The 19,674-nt window shown below is 40.1% G+C and overlaps 1 protein-coding gene across 1 annotated transcript in view; it reads left to right on the top strand.

The window, feature by feature from the left end:
- SZT2 (SZT2 subunit of KICSTOR complex) overlaps nt 1–19,674 on the top strand; it is an 84,889-nt gene that overhangs the window by 24,675 nt on the left and 40,540 nt on the right. Inside the window, exons 19-40 of the mRNA XM_029283210.1 lie at nt 1,331–1,499; nt 2,229–2,349; nt 2,440–2,553; nt 2,963–3,154; nt 3,233–3,333; nt 4,439–4,574; nt 5,788–5,916; nt 7,453–7,657; nt 7,910–8,022; nt 8,313–8,538; nt 11,616–11,769; nt 11,867–11,959; nt 12,105–12,186; nt 13,952–14,230; nt 14,434–14,569; nt 14,653–14,769; nt 14,861–14,924; nt 15,126–15,311; nt 16,982–17,263; nt 17,401–17,587; nt 18,683–18,760; nt 19,369–19,507. Coding sequence (XP_029139043.1) covers nt 1,331–1,499; nt 2,229–2,349; nt 2,440–2,553; nt 2,963–3,154; nt 3,233–3,333; nt 4,439–4,574; nt 5,788–5,916; nt 7,453–7,657; nt 7,910–8,022; nt 8,313–8,538; nt 11,616–11,769; nt 11,867–11,959; nt 12,105–12,186; nt 13,952–14,230; nt 14,434–14,569; nt 14,653–14,769; nt 14,861–14,924; nt 15,126–15,311; nt 16,982–17,263; nt 17,401–17,587; nt 18,683–18,760; nt 19,369–19,507 — 3,303 coding nt within the window. The remainder of the gene's footprint in view (nt 1–1,330; nt 1,500–2,228; nt 2,350–2,439; nt 2,554–2,962; nt 3,155–3,232; nt 3,334–4,438; nt 4,575–5,787; nt 5,917–7,452; nt 7,658–7,909; nt 8,023–8,312; nt 8,539–11,615; nt 11,770–11,866; nt 11,960–12,104; nt 12,187–13,951; nt 14,231–14,433; nt 14,570–14,652; nt 14,770–14,860; nt 14,925–15,125; nt 15,312–16,981; nt 17,264–17,400; nt 17,588–18,682; nt 18,761–19,368; nt 19,508–19,674) is intronic.

Raw genomic sequence — 19,674 nt, 5'->3', positions numbered from 1 at the left:
TTGGGAGGGACTCGTCGCTCCCACGTAACGCCGCTGCTGCGCGAGCTGCATTGGCTGCCGGTGGCCTTCCGGGTGCGCTTCAAGGTGCTGACTATCATCTTTAAGGCGCTCCATGGCAGCGGACCGGGATACCTTCGAGACCGCNCAACAAGCGGGACTGGCCTAGGGTAATTTTTAGAGGGGTTTTAATCATATTTTAATTAGACAATATTTAAATATTTCTTTTTAACTAATTTTAAATTTTGTAATTGTTTTTGGTGTATTTTTAAATTGATTGTCAGCCGCCCTGAGTCCGCAAGGAGAAGGGCGGGATATAAATTCAATAAATAAATAAATAAATAAAATAAATAAATATAATCCTTATAATAAATAATATTTAGGTATTCAAATCATGCATTCTGAAAACAGTAAATGAGTACGTCATAAAGTATAAACATATGATAATATTCACATCTTCATTTTTATTCTATAAAAAACCATTTTTCTTGCAAATCTGAGTTTTGATATTTACAATTTTATTCACATTATTGTACCAAGTTCTGTTTGCTTGTAATGTGCCTTTCTGGAATTCCAGACTGTGGATAACCCCACTTCTCTCCAAAATTAGCACAATGAATATCCATTTCTTTGTACCTATGGACTAACACTCCATAGGCTTCTAGAGCTTGAAGCAAGCCCTTGTGCAGTCTTTTGCCAAAGACCCTCAGCTGTGCTTCTCCAGAACATGAAATTAATAAAAGTGCTTTAAAATGATATCATCATTGGATTCATATATAAAATTGTTGATTGGTTTATCTTATTTTGTTATATCTCTGCATAGTCCTCTGGGCTGAAATAGAATGCTATTTCATAAAATGAAGTGTAAAAACATGATTCAATAAAGAATTCTGTAGAAATTTCACAATGAATATGTAATGATTAATATGCTGTATATTCATCCTGCCACCAATAAACTAGCCAGGAGCCACATTGCTTTAGTTTTTGAGTTTTATAAACTAAGCAACCATTATATATAATCTAAGATTGCTGAAGATAATTTTTTTTAGTCTTAAGCTTGAAGGCAAGGAAGGTTGGAATTGTACTGGAAAGTCAACTTGCTTGTAAGCTATTATATATGTTTAATATCTAAGGATAATTTGGATCTTTAACTGTCCCAGGAATAGAAAGACCTGTATTAGCCAGGTCTTTCTTATCTAAATTGAGTTAAAATAATTATAGTTATTATGAATATTCCTCCCTCCTGTAGAATTCATAATGTTTAGCAACTTCTGGAAAGCCTTTTCTGATTCACACCCTCCCTGTGGAGTCTCATTACTTGCTTGCTTTCAAGTTTCTCTACAGATGAAGATAATGATACAGAAGTGGAGGCCATTGAGGTGGACATGGAATTGAACATCGTCACAGAATGCTGGGTCGAGCCTCAAAGCGGCTATGTGGATGGTGTTCAGGAGAGTTGGCAATACCTACACGGCTTATCCTACCAGAAAATCCCCAAAGCGGTATGTTTTTGTGCTGGGGAGAGGCAACATTTGCAGGGGTGTTTGACTGGCAGCCAATATGCTGACTTTTGTTGAATCCCTTTTGTTGGAAGGGATTAAGACAGGGACCACTTCCTGTCTGGGGGTGTTCTGTCCCCGTCTGACACACACACCCAAACAGCCAGCCGAGGGTTAAATAACTTCTCCACACTCCACGCCACAGATAAGAAACTTGGCAGCAGCTCCGTATCTGCCTGCCAAGAACTTTTACTCAGAGAACACAGAAACAAAAAACAATACACACAGTTTGAAATTCAATCCACAGCAAACTACTTCGCCAGAGANTTCATCACTATCCGAAACACCTGGCTCCTGGCCAATCTCAGAAACACCTGGCTCCTGGTCAATCTCTTCTCCGTCGGGAGACACCTGAGGCATTGCCAGAGAGGAGGGTCCTGGAGAGGGAGGCCTGGCCATCTCCTCTCCTTCATGTTCGGAGCCTTCTTCCTCCGATAAGAGGGGCTCACAAGACGGAGCCACAACAGTGGGCAGCAGGTGAAACAATGGCCAAAGCAACCTGTGCAGCCAAATGATTGGGAAGATTTTGTCTCACTGAAGAATGAGATGTGGCTGATGTTTGTATAATTGGCTCTGAATTATCCTTGCATTGCTGTGTCATTTTGAATGCATTTTTGAAACTTACTTTTGAATAGGTTTTCCAGTCTATCTTATTTCAGATTCCTTTTTCAGATCTATCCTCGAGATCTGTCCTGCATCCATACTGTGCTTGCTTTTGAGTATATCAACCAACTTTGCCAAAATAAGGACTGGGTTTTCCCCGCATGTGACTCAAGGCCCGTTGGTGTTGAAGGTAATTCATTTATTTAATGCTTTCTAGACATTCCTTCATTAGGTCCTATGGACTTAATCCCGAGTATGACATTTTCTTTTTTTGCTGTAGGTTGTGATGCTCGAAGTGGCTCTCGTGTACATGAGATTCCTTTCCAGTTTGACCTCATGAAACTTTTACCAAAATGCCAGCAGATTGAGATGGGTTTTTTGATGCTTACGCAAGGCAAGTTGTGTGTATATGTGCCAAGGAAAGGATATCAGTTTGTTCATTATTTCTTCCCAATAATGAAAATGAGGCATATCTGTAATGTGTGCCATCCTCTTTTGAACAGTCCCCATCTCACCTACATCTGGCCTTAATAAGAGTTTTCTGTTCAGATGTGTTTCTTGAGCAAACTTGACATTGCTGTCATAATTTGATGTTGTTGAAAATATAATAATGAGCTTGATGGGAAGATCTCTACCAGTTAATATTCCTTATTTATTTCTGTTGTGTGGGATTTATTTTTAACTGGGTAGGGAAACTTTAGATGTTGTTTGCCTATCTTGGCTATCAGATCTATGTAAAGTGAATTGCTGTATTTTCCTAGCAGCAGGAGAAAGATTCACTCATAGTTTTTATTGTCTTGTAGAAAATGATGGAAAGGATTCTTCTTTCTTGCCCAATGAAATGCTTCTTGGCCTTTTTCATGGCTGTCTCCAGCATGACCTCAGTGACAGAGAAATTACACTATTGGACACAGACCATGTAACTTTCATGGAGCAGGTGCTTCAGCGAGACAGAGATGGTCACCCACCCCCATTTAAGCTCTCTGTGGTCCAGGGTAAGAGAGAAACAGTAGCTAATTCTTCCTTGAACTATTCTTCTGATAGTTTCTTACCAACGTGTTTCTTTCCAGAAGAATTCCCAAAGACTTCCATTCCTTCTGAATGCCAGAATCTGAAAAACACTTATCACTCTTTTGGCACCAAAGATACAGCTACCTCTGCAAGTACATATCAGGTACGATGATTTTTTGAGCTCAGTGTCAACATTCCAAGTATGTCCTAGAATTTCTAGACCTGTGAACTTCTTTGCTTCCTGCAATTTGAAATTTGGGGGGGGGAGAGAGGGGCGGCTTGGTTGAAGTAATCTAAAATGGGTTCCCTACCTCCTGGGCCATGGCCCACTACTTGGCCATGGCCTATTTGCAGCCGGGCTCTGTGAGCAGTGGGCCAGCGCTCATGTGCATGTGTGCCACTCAGCTTGCGCAAGCAGTGGGCCAGCATGCGTGTACATGGGTGCACAGCTCAACTTGTGCAAGTCAAGCTGCGCATACATGTGCATGTGCACCAGCCCACTGCTCACACGGTCTGGTTCCCCTCTCCTCCCTTCACTGGGTCCCCAAGCCACAAAGGTTGGGGACCTCTGATCTAAAATGTGCTATGATAGATAAGTGAATGGAAGAGACTGATTTATGCGTAGAAATCTGGCAGTTCCTTGATGGCTTAACCTACTCCAACCTGACCCTCTTCAAGATGGAAATATTTTAGTTATGAAGGTATCCCAGGTTGGTGAAGTCTATGTATTAGTTGAAAGTGATCCCTTAATTTTTTTCAATGTAATATCTTAGTTTTCGTAAGACACTACATGGGTTCATCTATCATGAAAAACCTCAGCACAGTGAACAAGGTTTTGTAGGCCAGGTTCATATTCCATGCATAATATTAAATCATTTGTGATCTGCAAACTTATAGCAACTGAGTTCATACCATGTTAAGCCAAAATGAACCGTGATAGCTTCATGTGATCTGCGAATATAGTAGTTACTCTGTTTAGATGTAGCAGGGATGAGGAATTTGTGAGCTTTGGATGTTGTTGTACCACGGTTCCCTGTAGTAACAAATAGAATAGCCAATTATGAGACATGTTAAAATGTGTAATTCAGCATCTGGAGAGCCACAAGTTTCCCACTCAAGGATTGTTAAGATCTGTATAACTAAGTGATGGGAGCAATTAACTTCTGGTACCAAAAAATAACAGTATATTTTGCTTCCTGATTAGGATGGAGGATAAGTCAGCCGTATCTAAAAGCTATGCCATAATCCAGTTATGTTTCCTCTTTCAGACTCCAGTTAATATAAACGAGTCAAAAAAGGAAATCTCACCAACATCTGTTACACTCTTTCCCCAATGGAGATGTTATGCCAAGCTGGTAAATCCACAGCATCTTTTCCTTACCTTCTTGCCAGCTCTTTTCTCAGGTAAAGGACTCTGCTTTTAAAGCTATATAGAGAATGCAAGAGAAGTTTGGCTTTGGTTCTTCAGTTGTAAAGAAATGAGACAGGTATTTACAGTAAATGTCTGTATATTGTAGTGAATGATGTGAACAGAATTTAAGCTTGCAAGATCTACTTTACTTTTATAAGCCTAAAATGCTTCGGGTGCAAAGGATGTTCTTTTTATTAAAGAACTAGCTGTACCCGGCCACGCGTTGCTGTGGCTCAGTCTGGTAAAAGCGTGTGTTGCTTTTACGTCCAACAGATGGCGCTGTTTTTCAAAAGCATGTTTTTACCTGTCACAGGTGTGACATCTATATAATATAGGTATATAAAAACACGCGCGTATTCGAATGCAACGTTGTGTCAAAATTTCAAAGCAATCGGTGAAGAACTTTCGGAGATTTAAGATTTTGAACAAACGAACATTTACATTTTTATTTATATAGATTTGGGGCTAAATTACTTTATTTTTAATACTATGTATAAACTGAGTTCATAGAGCTCAGCAATAACAGTCCATTCCTTATCTTTTCACTTCGTTGAGCTTTCTTCATTTCAGCAATGGAACTAGGTTTGATAGAAGAAATTAAATAAATTGTGGGAGGGGGCGTGTAATTCCTTTTTAGTTAATTCAGATTATGCATACTTAGGTGCATGTGTGTGTGTGCGTGCTGTATATTTGCTGTCCAGCTGTGCTACATAGTCTCTATTAAAAAAAAGGATATGTTAATCAAAGCTAATCCTTCACTCATAACTAATACAACCTGTGTTGCCAAATTTACTTTGTGTTTCACAAATTCCCTTGTCTTAGTGGGAATGTTCATGCTTTTTAAAGATGAGTTCAGTGTCTTGCCCTTTTAATTTACCCTCAGAAAGTGTTTATATATGATACCTTGCAATATAAGTTACAATATAAAGAGAATCACTTATGCTGCCAAACAAATTAGTAATGATACAGCGAAAGGATAAATACCAATTACCAAACAGTTGTAAGTTTAAATATGCCAATTAAAAGCCTGCCCAGAGAGGTATCACAGAGTTACTACTGTCAATTTCTGATAGCCCTATGGGGAAAAAGGACTTTCTTGTGGTTAATATTTCCTAGCTGCCTAATAATGATCTTCATTTCATCCATCAGTTATATTCCATGGATGTATTTTGGTATTGCAATGCTTAACACTTATTTGTTTTGCAGATGTACAGAGATTGATGGCTTCTGAGCCAGACCAACCCTCAAAAGAGACAGACCCTACATTGCCCCAAGAAGCACAAGAGCTGAAGCCTATAGCCTTGCTTCCAGCTGTCAACGTAACACCAGCTGATGGTATGAACCTTCTTTGCTTTGTTTGGCTGTGCTTAAATGTTGGATTGGGAATGTTGAGTGGAGAAATCACTGGTGACATTACATTATAAGCATTTGTGACTCTATACTAGAGTCTAGTGCAGCTATTTATGTGAGTTTGGAGCCTCACTCCTCATGTCCTGGAATCTAGTCATGCAAACACTAGCTGCCGTGGGGCAATCAGCAGTAGACCAGCAAAGGCAGAAAAATCAAACAGGGCAAGGGCATGGTGCCACTTTGGGAAAGCTGAACTTAGACTAGATCAGATCAGAAATCTTAAATGCTAAAAAAAGAAAAGATGCTTTAATCAAGCATCTTTGGCTATCATACTTTTGACCTGTGCTAATGCCTTGGGCTTATTTGTCTAAGACCAATTTAGGCACGAACTTGCAGTTCCTAATCTGAAATGACCAATTATTTATTTCTCTTATATACTGAATCATACATGCATGTAAGCATTTATAAGCAGCTCATGGAAGAGGAATAGTCTTCAGAGTTCTCTCTTCCTCCCTCCTGTAAGAAAAACAGCACTAAATCAGCCTTCTTCCATTCCTCAGAGGGCCTGGAAGCAGAATTGATGGTCCTCTGTAGTTCTCAGTCATTTGCCATAGAAACTATATATTTCTGACCAAGAATGATTATGGATGTTATCTCTTTATCTCACATAATCCCATGTGGTTTAATAGGAAAGACTTTTGTTGTCACCTTTTCATAGTAAGCCAGAAGAAATATTTATGGTAGTTTATCATACTATTCTCTACTGTTGCCCAAGAGGCACGGCAAGTGAAGAATGCCTCCTGCTACAAGGGGTGTGGTTTTCTTGGCACTATACAGCAGTCACCAGTAATAATTACCTTATGGAGGTGAATTTAGCTTCAGGTAATTGTAGAAACTAGTACCTGTTTTTGGCACTTATCTAAGTAATGAGCATAATTAAACAATAAACTTTAAGAAAAGGAAATCTGCCTGAGATCAAACCATGCCTGGCTCATTTTCCATCTTCTTTCATCCATATTCTCAGTTGGCAATTAGACCAAGTACAAATTAAAATTCAGCCTTCTTCACAAGATGCATTGAAGAGCAGATAAGTTGCTTAATATCCAGCCCAGTGATTTGTCAGTTTAGATCTTTATTGGCTGACTACTGGAGCAGTAGCTCTCTGTGATCATAGGGAGAAGTTTTCTCTATCACTTCTCTGATCTTTTCTGGAATAGAATTGTCAGATTGGACCAAGCGCATTCTACTTGGAAAGCATGCACTCTGCTACTCCTGGTATTTTATAGTGGACAACAGCTGTTGCATGTTGGACAGGATAAAGAGCTTACAAGACTGCCATGTCATGTCATAATTAGAAACCACCCACCCCCCTTAATATTAACTATACACGACTGCATGTTGCTCTGAATGTCTGAGGTTCATTGTGAGTTGTATCCAGTTTAAAGTGAGAACACTTCCCTTTTCATTTGTATTTTAATCATGAGAAGGCTATTTCATCCCCGAGATATGTTTAATCTGCAGAAACTGGCCAGACTGTAAGAGATCCAGAGGCTGGATCCAAAAAAGAAGGACGCATCTCCTTCGGCCGCCAAGCATCTCAGCCTGACCTGGGTGAGAACTGCCGAGTTCGCTGTCCTGTTTTTGTCTACAGTTGCTCCTTGGAGGTGCTACGGGAGCAGATGATAAATTCTAGGCCAGAGAAATCGCTACGGGATATTTTTTTCAGGTGAGGTCAGCTTGAGGCATACAAGAAATTCAGTAGCGTCTGAATGTGTTGTAGATAGAAATTGGACTGTGATAAAGGATGATGTATCCTAACAATTGATGGAAAAGCATGTATAAAGCTATCTACAGTCTACGGAGTGCTTGTGTTGAAGCCACAACCATTAAAACATGAACACAACATCTGGAGATAGATTGTAGGGCATTTGGGGCCTTGCTTTTTTTCTTAGGCTTATTGGTTACTTCTGTCTTCCAGAAGCCAGTCTATGGAGCGCCCCACCAGTGCTCCTTGGCTAGATTCCAAGCACAAGGAAGTGGTGAGTTACTGCACTTTGCTACAGGAACATTCTCACCAGTGCTACGTGAAAGGTAAGGGACAGAATTAACCTGCTGGGAGTGATGAGGTTGGAAAAAGTGGGATGTTACACTTTATGTAACAAAGACACCTTATGTTTGTCCGAGGCTTAACCTAGTGCTTTGGGGTACCTGAAACGACTGAACACTGCCATATTAATATAACAAATCTATGCCCCAGGAAGCCTCAGAGTAAAATCTGGGATGCCTTCTCTTTAACATTTGCCCTTCCTGATTCTTGGTTGAAAAACTTATCAGAGGCACATTTGCATGGATATTTAATATTTATGTTCCTCATTTGACAGGAGTGTTTCGGAGCCTTCAGCAAGGTCACAATATCAGCTCTCCTGATCTGTTAATAGCCATGGATTATTGTGAGGAACTTCTGCAGGAGATCGATATCACTCGCTTCCTGCTGACACTATGTAATCATGTGCGCACCTTCTGCGAGCGCCACCAGCAGCGACTCCTTGCCTGCTTAGAAAGAAATCAAGCATCCAAACCACGTGGAGTATTAACTTCAGTTTCTAGGTAGGATTAACATTCGATATAAAGATACAAACAGAAGGGATTGCTTACAGCAATAGCACTTAAAATTATATACTGCTTCACAGTGCTTTACAGCCTTCTCTAAGCGTTTTACAGAGTGAGCATATTGCCTCCCAACAATCTGAGTCCTCATTTTATCGACTTCAGAAGGATGGAAGGTTGAGATAACTTGAACCGGTGAGAATTGAACTGCTGGCAATCGGCAGAATTAGCTTGCAGTACTGCATTCTAACTACTGCGCCACCACGGCTCATAGTCTTATAGTCTTGTACTGACTATAAACCAGGGTAAATATTTAGCACATTGGCTCTGTGACTTTTCAGGATTTTACACAAGGAAAAAGAAGGTAGAAAAATATATAAGGTATAAAAATATATGAAAATATAGGAGGAATTTGCAAAACTTCACATAATAGTGAAATTATCTTTTTTTAAAAAAAGTCTGGAGGGGCTTTTCACTTGAATTTTATCACTTATGACAAAATAATTAAAGTGAAAGGAAGAAATTAAAAGGAAGAAACATAAATATGTCTTAATAGTACATGATAATCTGGGACTTCATATTAAATTAAAATGCTTTGGCACTTTTGTTTCGAGCTTTTGAAATGATCAGCAGTCCTATCTTCTGTTTTCCTTTGGGCAACCCAGAAGTCAGAAGAAAGAATAAGAGAAATGGGGGGGGGGGATGGGAAGTAGAAGATGGGGTTAATTTTTGCAAGTTGAAGAAGTAATCCAGTTGTTAAGTCATAGGTCCAAAAATTAAACGTAGAAGCTCAGAGATAAATATAAACAGGTAAATAATCTGGACTTAGTAAAAAAAAGGGCATTCAATATCTAAAAGCACCCAAATGCCCTTACCTTGGAAATAATCAGGAAATCAATTTCAAGAATTACTGACAACATCATTTTGTAGTTGGTATCTACGTTAGATTGTTGGTATGATTCATTGGGCTGACTTGCTAGCTTTCAAGGTTAGTTGATTTAGTCTTTTGTAGCAGAGACAATAAAGGATCATGTGACACTTTAAGACTAACAAAATGTTATCATGTAAGCTTTAATAAGTGAAGAGGGTTTGAAAGCAATGTGAGGTTTTGTTAGTCTTAAAGGCATAGAAGATTCATTTCACTTATAATAACACAAAGTGATTGCTTATCCTATATATTTTTGTAATTTCTTTGCTCAAACTATAGCTTAGCATTTTCCCCCTAACGACTTAACAACTTACTCTTATGCTCCCCTTCATATTGTGTAACTTTTTGCCTATAGAAAATTTAGTGTGCTAAAAAAGTTAACAAGGCAGGTTAATCTCGTGAGGAAATATGGCTTTCAAGTTATCTTAGACAAATACAGTAAATTTTATTTATTAGATTTTTATCCCGCCTTTATTACTTTATAGGTAACTCAAGAAGGTGGACATACATAATATTCCTTCCTCCTACTACTTTCCCTACAACAACCACCTTGTGCGGTGGTGGGTTGGGCTGAGAGAGAGAGTGACTAACCCAAAGTCTCCTAGCCAACTTTCATGCCTAAGCTGCACATTTGAGGATTTTAAAAAGGATTGAAGATTGTAGATATGAGATGATCTGGATAAATCAAACTTTCTGGGACAAAAACATTATTTTATGAGAAATAAAAGGAAGCGCTTCTGTCATTTATCATTTCTGATCAGAAATCTCAGGAAGTCATGCTCTTTATCAACAAAAAAGGGAAAAAAGGTGTCATATAAAGCAAGCTTCTGAAATTCATATTTCATTACTAGTGATCATTTTCTAGCCCTTCTAGATTCTAGAAATTTTTCTCTGGATATGGGAACAATATATTCATTTTAGCTGTATTATTTTGTACCTAAGATCTGTTTGCATGGATGGACTGCCTAGGTTCACGTCTTGTGCTGAGTTTTTATGTGATCTGCTTGCTTATGATTTAAGAGAACCAAATTAAGACTAAGAAGAGTTGAATTTCAATTTGGTTTATATTAAAGTAATAATTTGCCATGTGTTTGACTGACAGATAGCTGTGTTGGACAGCATGTGCTTGTTCTGTCTTTAAGTCTTAATAGCTCATGGAGCAACACATGCAACTGTAATAGAGAATTTTTTTCTTACTGTGGATACCCAATCTCTACTAATGGTGACTTCTTAACTTATTTGCTACTATATTTGAGATACAGTGTAAAAAATATAAAGCTAGAAGCAATATTACAATATTACGGCTGGAATGTTGCTGTTCTGACTCTTAAGAGACTGCTGGCACACATAATAAATGACTTTTTCAGAGCTGCAATTAAGAATATAGTGTCCTAAGTACTGCAAGCAAGTTTTGGTTTATAGAATTATTACAAATACACCACAAGATCATTAAAAATACTGACAATTAGAACAAATCAATGAGGAATAGAAAAAAATAAAAAATATATCTAGAGAGAAACTGTCAACAATTAAAGGTTCTTGAAAACATCTATGAAGAAAAATGGCTTTCTTTGTCTGAAAGAAATAAAAAGAAAGCAAAAATTTGTGGGGTTGTCCTAGCATTTTTATACTATTTATACAAACAGCATTTGTATTCAAACAGCATTTGTATACAAATAGCATTTGTATAATGCTACTATCACTTCAGAATAGTAGCATTATACAACTATAATTGCATATGCCTATTACTACACACAACTGCTGCATTCTGCATTGTATTCAAGGGCAACCCCATGTAGAACCTATTGCCAATATCTAACCAGGAAGTATTCAAAACATGAGTGCTTCTTCCAGCAAAATTGTTTCACTTAAAGCAATCCTCTAGGCCAGTGTTTCTCAACCTTGACAATTTTAAGGCATGTGGACTTCAACTCCCAGAATTCCACAGCCAGCAATGCTGGCTGTGGAATTCTGGGAGTTGAAGTCCACATGCCTTAAAATTGTCAAGGTTGAGAAACACTGCTCTAGGCATCCGTGGGTATACTTTTATGTTTAGCTACTAAGAAGGATTATGCCGGGGGATGGTTCTTAAGAAGGGATACGTAGACATGCCTGTGACTGGGTTGGTTTTTTCTGAACCTTGCTATAGCGCTGAAACAGAGGATTTCAGTGAAGCGGATTCCCATGGCTCTGCCTGTCCTTCCCAAGAGCCTCACCAGAGCTGTGACTCAGAATTCCCTCTCTCCCTACTAGACAGCAAGCAGCCTTGTCAAGGGCAACCTAACTTACAAGAAATCATCCAGGTAAGCGGAAGACTGCTTCATTTTGAGTGAGGTAATATTTGAAAGCTTTTTGAAGGTTGGGATTGTACCTTTTATTGCTTTCTTCTTTTCCATTCAGGAGAAATTTTTGGAAATTAGCGGCTTATATTTTAAGCCTGTGCCATCCAACCCCCATTACTATTTCTATTGCCCGCCTTCCACCAAAAAAGAGGTAGGAACATAAGTTTCTAGCTTTGTCGTCATCCTGTTCTGGGAGACCCCTATGAAAAGGCTTGAGCTTAAAAGAAGAATTTGGTACAAAGACTTTGGATATGTTACACTGACAGGTTTTTATTTTTTATTTTTTTTGGATTTAGGAAGAGGTTTCACGGGACCATCAAGACAGAAAAGGCAGTGAAGACATGGAGAGTTCAGAAAATGATCTGGCAACTGATGAAGGTATTAAACTTTTCTGTACTCACTGATGTGAGTTTTGGAGCCGTAGATGGCGTGCTTGGTGCAGTGTGATAATTTGGTCAAGAATGTTGCAACCGTGGAGATGTGGACTAGGGCATGGACACCCAGATTTAAGTATACCTTCAGTCACAAAACCTCAAATTTTTCACCAGTCAGTACTCTCGGCCCAAGTTACATCACAGTGTCATTATTATGGGAAAAATGGGAAGATCCAGAGTTGTAGAAAAAAGGTGGGATCTAAATTAAACAAATAGAAATAAATATGGGATTTTCCCACCACTCCCTTGATTGGATGAAATTTTCTGTGAGAGAATGCTTGAATACCCAGCATTGCTGAATCATATTTTTGTTTGGGTAAGCAAATTAGATGCAGAGAGAAGGATCCTAGTTGAGCAGTGCTTTGGAGGAGTGAAGACAGAGAGTCACTAGGACTACAATTCCCTACCTGACTGAAAGATTTCTTTGTCTTCCCAGCTATACCCGTATTTCTTGCTTTTGGCCAGGATATAGTCAGTCAAGATAGCTGTGTGTTTCAGTTTTCCTAGAATAATTTGTTTCCAAAAGAAAGATTCCTAGTTTATTTAACTCAGAGTTCCCCAACCTATCTGGCTTTGCAGACCACAGGGAAGGGAGGGAGGGAAGGGGGATGGTTCCGCGCAAGCAGCGGCCAAACATGACTGCTGCTCATGCAAATGGAGTGCGCACGTGCTCGCCCACTGCTCATGCAAGTAGGCACACACACTTGCCCGCCACTTCTGCAGCCTGGTTTCAAACAGCTCATGGCTCAGTAGTGGGCTGGGGCTTGGGAACCTCTGATTTACCTCACCTACCGTCCCAAATTGTTATGGAAGCCTCTAGCAGAAACATTGTCCAATATAGTCTTATATCGATAGTGGAAATCTGTAGCCTTCTAGATTGCAGATTGGATTGCAGAGCTCATTATTCTCTGCTATTGGTTGTGCTGAGTATGGCTTATGGCCAGTGGCAGCACCTAGGGAGCAACACATTCCCTGCTCTTATCTTAAGGCTACGCAGCCAGCACTGTTCCATGGCCTTACCTTAAAGGTTGGAATTCAGGTAAGAGTGCTCCTGTTACTCTGAAGCAATCGTTTGTGTGTATCCAGAGACTGGCAAGGTTGCTTTTGATGAGTCCAGAGAGCAAATGTTAGCCATAACTGATTTTCTAGGGCACATACTCTCCATAAAAAGTCCTGTATACATCCAGCCATATACTGTACCTGCTGATTTACAAGAAAATAAAAAGTTGTGCTAGAGCCAATGTAATATAAAGTGGGCAAAATAGTATAGAGAGGATATATTTGCTGAAGGGAAACAAATCATTGTCCATATGGCCAATTGTACTGCACTACACTGGGAAATACAACTTCTACAAATGGAAAACATGTTAATCTCAGTTGTAACAGAATTACATGCCATGCTGTCAGTCACTAATTGGCCAACCCTACAGACACTGCTGGGTCGTTGTTTAATCAATCACTGTGATGATTTTAGCTCATATTCACGTACAACTTGATATTTTTGATATAAATTAACACCATTGTACTTTTGCAACTAGCTGTTATGCTGTCCTTTTTATCCAAACCCAATTTATCTTACTAATGTTACTGGTTTTTTTAATCCTCTTAGGCAACACTTTTAAAAGAGGACTGGTCCACTTTTGTAGAAGAAATCTTTTGGTACTTTGACAGCTTCTTTTAAAATTGATCAATGAATTCTTTTTAAACAGGGAACACATCCAGCTATGCCATTGGCACTGAAAGTGACCCAGAACTGGAGGTAGAATATCGGGAGCGCTTGGACCAAGAATTTTTAGAAACTGGCTCCTTGTCAGACTCCAACACTGTTAATCAGGATGATGACTCCTTCAGTGTCCTGGGAGATTCCCTGGCGGAACAAGAGCTGCTGGAGCAAGACATGCCTCCCCTCTTTATGCATTTGACTTGTTCTGTGAAGCTACGCAGCCAGCACTATTCCATGCCTGTTCGCTCCCTACCGACCTGCCTAGGTGAATAAAAATGAACAAGATGAAGGTTGGGGGTGGGAATGATGGAACGGTAGTATGGGAGACGTTGCATGTGGCCAGATAGAAGCTCCCAAAGGAAATGTGGATTGATGGAGTCCTATGGCTGAGCTCCAATCTCTCCCCGAACGGTTGGCAAAGAAGCATAAAGAGGGGTCTCTGTGAATACTATCTTCTGCTTTCTATAGGAGATGTGCTGGGCGACCTTGAAAGCTCTAAGGCACTTCACACAATTGACCTTTCTGACCTTTGTGTGACCCTTGACATTTTTGTCCTGACCGTTCCTCTGGAGATCGAAATGGTGAACGATTTACATCACAATAGGTGGGAACTCATGATTATCAAAGGGTTGGGGAGCTTTAAAGCTTGGAAAAAAGTTCAGACAGTTATTTCCTCTCTTTCCACAGATACACGTCTGAGAGCAGTGTCTCCTTCACCCGTTCTCCAGGACAGCCCTCTTCTTTCCGTTCAGATGATGAGCTTATGCACACCTTGGACAGAATGCCATCATCCTCAACTGATTGGTATTAATTTTTTTTCTATCAATGTCTGTGCTGGGATGTGTGAATTGAAGACTCTTAGGTTCAGAGTGTGCATTCTCATCTTATTTTCAAGGCATCCAGCACTCTCCAATCTTCCTGCAGTGCACAGGCAAGCTGTTGAAGCCACTATGACTGAAGTGAGTCTTATGTGCCCCTGGGATTGGGGCAGCTGGAAACTTTGGGCATTATCATTTTTCTTCTGCTCTTGTGTACTAGAGCATGGCCTGGCTACGAACCATTATTGGTAGGAATGCAGTGAGACTCTTACTGGAGAGTATTCCATTCCATGATCTGGACTTTGCCACATTCTCTTTCCTCTCTCCTCTCTCCTTTCTCAGATCCGTTGGCTCCTGGATGACGAGATTGTGTCAGCATTGCGTTACTCACAGCCTGTTACTGCTAGCATCTTGAGTCAAGCAGCTTCTCACATCTACAGTTGCCAGGGCCGTCCAAGCTGCCATTGTGAGGTGGTCCCTCTGCAATTTGTGTTTGGACCTGAGAATTCTCTGGAAAGGTTTTGTGAGGTAAGCATGATTTTATCCCTTTGCCTTTTTATAATTTGTTTTGATTGATTTCTATAGTCTAAAATTCCTAGATAATAATTAAACATTCCTAAGGCCCTGTGATTGCAAATAGTCCCTAAAAGCCTGAGCTATAATTCTAAGGAATCTCCAAAATGTTCATCAGTAAATGGGGCACTGTATCCACATCTGAAGCAAGTAGGGGCACCTTGAATCCACTTGCAGTGCCTTCTCTCTGCCTGGTGATTGCTACTAGAAGAAACTTCCCTTTTTCCAAGGCATGTATAATAGCTGCATGTGTTCAGGAAAATAATTACGTTGTGTAGAACAGAAGAGAATAAAGATCAAATACATGACAGGTAGGAGTATTTTATTTTAATGAAATGTAAATTAAATTAAGTCAAATTTAGGGACTTCTTTAGGTATTACTTTTTTCTTTATCCCAGCCCTGCTTACTTCTGAAATAGGCATTTGGATGCCAAATTTAAAATGCCTTTAGCCTGGAAAAGTTCTGCATCTCTGCCTTGGATGTTAAACCAGAGCATGGTTGTCATTTCACAATAAAAAAAATTCAGCAGTACATATTGCAACTGTAAGAAATAATAATATAATGAAACATCCCAGGCCAAAATTTAAATTACTGAGTAATAAAAATAAAACAAAAACAAAAACTTATCTATAGCCAAAAAACTCATGGCACCAGTTCATTTAAAGCATCTCTCAAATCGATCTGTTTTTATTAACTTATTAAAAGCCAGCAAAATGGAGCACAGATTTCCAAGGGAAAGCTATTCCATAACAGCATTCCCACTGAAAAGCTGCAACTGCAAATGTCAGTGAAGGGAGGAGTGATGTCAGTTTCTCCTGGGATATATGAGTCTGGCATGTTGACTCTGTCTGGAGAAAGCAATTCTGCACGTTGCATATAGGTTAAAACCAGCACTTCGAATTACACCCAGAAGCCAGTGCAGGCCCTGAAGCAGCAATCTAGTATGATCATGCCAATATATGACAACCAATATCAATTACCAAGAGCTAATCTTCTGAACTAGTTGTAGCTTCAGAAACCGCCTTACATGGAATACATTACTGTAGACTAAACAAATAATACTGAAAACACAAGAAACTTTTGTAAAGTCCTCTACTTTATGGATGCAGCTGTTATACCAAACAGCTCAATGGGAATCCTGAGAAACCTCCATCTGCCATGTGGTAATACGTTCAGGAGGACTATCAAGTCAGGGGCCTGCTCTGTCAAAGGTAGTGACGTTCTATCAAGAGACAACACTGCAGTTATAACAGTGCCTCAGTGCACTGTACAAAGTCTGTTTTGCCAAGGTTTTGTTAGCTGCCCAGAGTCACTTTAGTGAATATGGATACACCTAGAGAAGATCTGGAATTTACCACAAACTCTTTCAAAATTGGGAGCATCACTTTCTCCCATAATGAATCCTACAAAATTGCCTGGATCCCTGGAAGTGACTCCTCACTTCCCTCAACATATTTCCAGACAGTCTGGCTATTTGTGCCATAACCTCACAGGGTAGTCACAAGGTACCAGCAGTTTGACAAAACTGGCTTCCCAACCATCTGCCCAACTATGCCCTCCCTTCAGTTAGTTTAGGCCCACAGAATAGATTTCCCTCTGGCTGTCCCTTCTGTTTCTCTTGTAGGAGTTCCAGAAAATGCCCTTGCCCGGCTATGTCCTCAATCCTGAGGGGAGTGATTTCTACTATGCATCTGTTAGTCGCCTGCACGCCTCAGTAAGTGGACCCAGCCCTTCTGTTACTCTTGAGAGCACTATGACAGGAGGCAGGTGTGAAAGCAGCAGCAAAACAGAAGGCTCCCTACCCTGTTCTACTCCCCCTGATGAAGCTCAAAGTCTCTGGGCATGGACAGCAAATGAAAACAAGACTGCAGAGTGTCTGGACATAAGTAACCAAGCACTTGTTGAGGTAGGTGTTAGACATGATTGAACCAGATGAGAGATTTAATGGTCATTGATATGGGACCACAAAGATGACTGTTGAGGAAACATCCTGGACTATCTTATCAGCAGAACTTTGCTCTGTTTTTTTTTCCTATGATGCAGGTGCCAGACCAATTAACATCTCTGGATCAGACCAGTGTTTTGGAGCAGGGTTGTCCAGCTGAGGAAACTACTTTGACACAAATGCAATCTCAGGCTTCCTTTTCAGAGAAGTGGAGCAGTGAACAATCTCCGTTAGCTACATCATCTGTACCAAATTTAACAGATTCTGTGATCCCCAGCAAAGAAGGTGAGAAACTGTCACCAAACATTCACAACTATGAAACATAGTTTTCAAAATGAAACGTAGTCTTCTGAAATAGGCAGGGCGGTACTGAACTCTTATAGCTTTTTGTGCTGCTCTTTTACTTATTTTATTTATTTGTACCTACCTTTATTATTTTTACAAATAATAATTTTACTTAACCAACACACCTTCCTCCTATTTTCCTCACAACAATAACCCTGTGAGGTGGTTTGGGCTGAGAGAGTGTGACTGGCCCAAAGTCAGCCAATTGGCTTTCGTGGCTAAGGCAGGACTTGAACTCATGGTCTCCTGCTTTCTAGCCTGGTGCCTTAACCACTAGACCAAACTGGCTGCTTTTGTTCTGCTCACTTCAGTAGAACTAATTATAATTGATGTTACTTTGGAGTTACTTTGATTTAAAGTACAGTAAATTTTTGACTTTATTCTTGATGTACTGCTTTATGAAGGACAGTTAACATCACAGATCTGGAAGGCTTTTACTTGTTTGAACTGCTTTTTAAATTTTATACATTTTCAAGTCAAATCTACTTTTGTGTGTGTATTAGAGAGGATTTAGTATATTTTTGTTATGCATTCATTTGCTGTTGCATGTCTGCATTTTTTTACTGGAACTCTTTGGACAAAAATGTAGCACTTCACACTGATAGAAACTCCATGTTCAAGTCATCATCTTTTCCTTAGCCCTGACTGTTACACCAAAAGTTGTGATCTTCAGTAGGTGTCTGTTAAAATGCTTTTCTTCATAACGTTACTCCAAGATTGATTTTTCTATAATCAAGATCATTTTAGCACTGAGACTACAGTTCTAGAAAGCTACTGCATGTCTCGCCTTTCAATTTTGGTATGAAGTGACTCTTGCGTAATTTCTGAAATCATACAATCTGTGCAGCAGTCAGGATTTAAAAAAAAATACTTTGTGTGCTTTTGGTATGCTTGTATCCTTTTCAGGCTCAGTTCTTGATGCTTGAGGTGTAGATTGTCAATTTTGATGTTTAAACCAAAGATTCTCCTCAAGGACGTGAGGAATCTTTCACCTTGGGAGAAGTCTCTTAAGAGCATCTGACTCATTTTTTGCAGGTTGTTATAGGAAGCAACAGCTTAGTCAAGTGCAAAGTTTGGTGTCAAGCCAGGGAAGCATGGATTCTGATCTTCTTGGTGAGTGGATGGGTTGCACCTTTGCCATCCAGGGGAGGGTCACTTTTGGATAACTGGGGAAATAATCTGTCTAGGACAGTGGTGGCGAACCTGTGGCACGGGTGCCAGAGGCGGCACTCAGAGCCCTCTCTGTGGGCACGCGTGCCGTTGCCCCAGTCCTAGGCCTTCAGCTGGATTTTATAAAACCGTTTCACTTTAGGCCTCCGTCACCGTGTACAAAAAAAAAAAAGGTTCAATCAGTCAATTTCAACTTCTTGCGGGAAAAAAAAAGATCTTGCAAAGTTGGAATTGATTGATTGAACTTTTTAGTCCCACCCAGTGTGCTGTTACCACCGCAGCCACGCCCATCCAATGGGCCACTCCTACCCAATTGGCCACACCCAGCCAATAGGCCACACCCACCCGGCACTCGATGATGCATAAGTGGGTTTTGGGTTGCAGTTTGGGCACTCAGTCTCTAAAAGGTTCGCCATCACTGGTCTAGGATTTCCTGACAATATCATAGATGTGGACTGTGAACCATTGGACTCCCCAGGAACCTTCTGATATTTTTAGGATGAATTTGGGTGAACCCTTCACAGATAGCAGGATACATTTTCATTTTCCAGGATATGATGGTGGTAGCAGTGATTCTGAATGCGAGGAGGCACTGATGAGTGACCTAGAATCCAGGTGCCCTCTCATACCTGCCTTCTGGCTGATCATCAAGATCCACCAGGACCGGGTTGAAGTTTATTCCCATACACGGTAAGATCCTGATTCTCATGGCTCCTTAAGCAGAGATGAGAAAGTGATACCTCTGAATGATTTTTCTGACATAGAATTGGATGATCTGTGAATGTGCAAATTTGAGAGCTCAAACTAGGAAAGAGAAAAGGAGATGCAGCTTTTATTGGCCATGAATTTCACCCTCA

The sequence above is a fragment of the Protobothrops mucrosquamatus genome, unplaced genomic scaffold (assembly GCF_001527695.2).
Source record: "Protobothrops mucrosquamatus isolate PMUCROS unplaced genomic scaffold, P.Mucros_1.0 scaffold39, whole genome shotgun sequence".
NCBI lineage: Eukaryota > Metazoa > Chordata > Lepidosauria > Squamata > Viperidae > Protobothrops > Protobothrops mucrosquamatus.
This window is presented reverse-complemented; position numbering and strand designations above follow the sequence as displayed.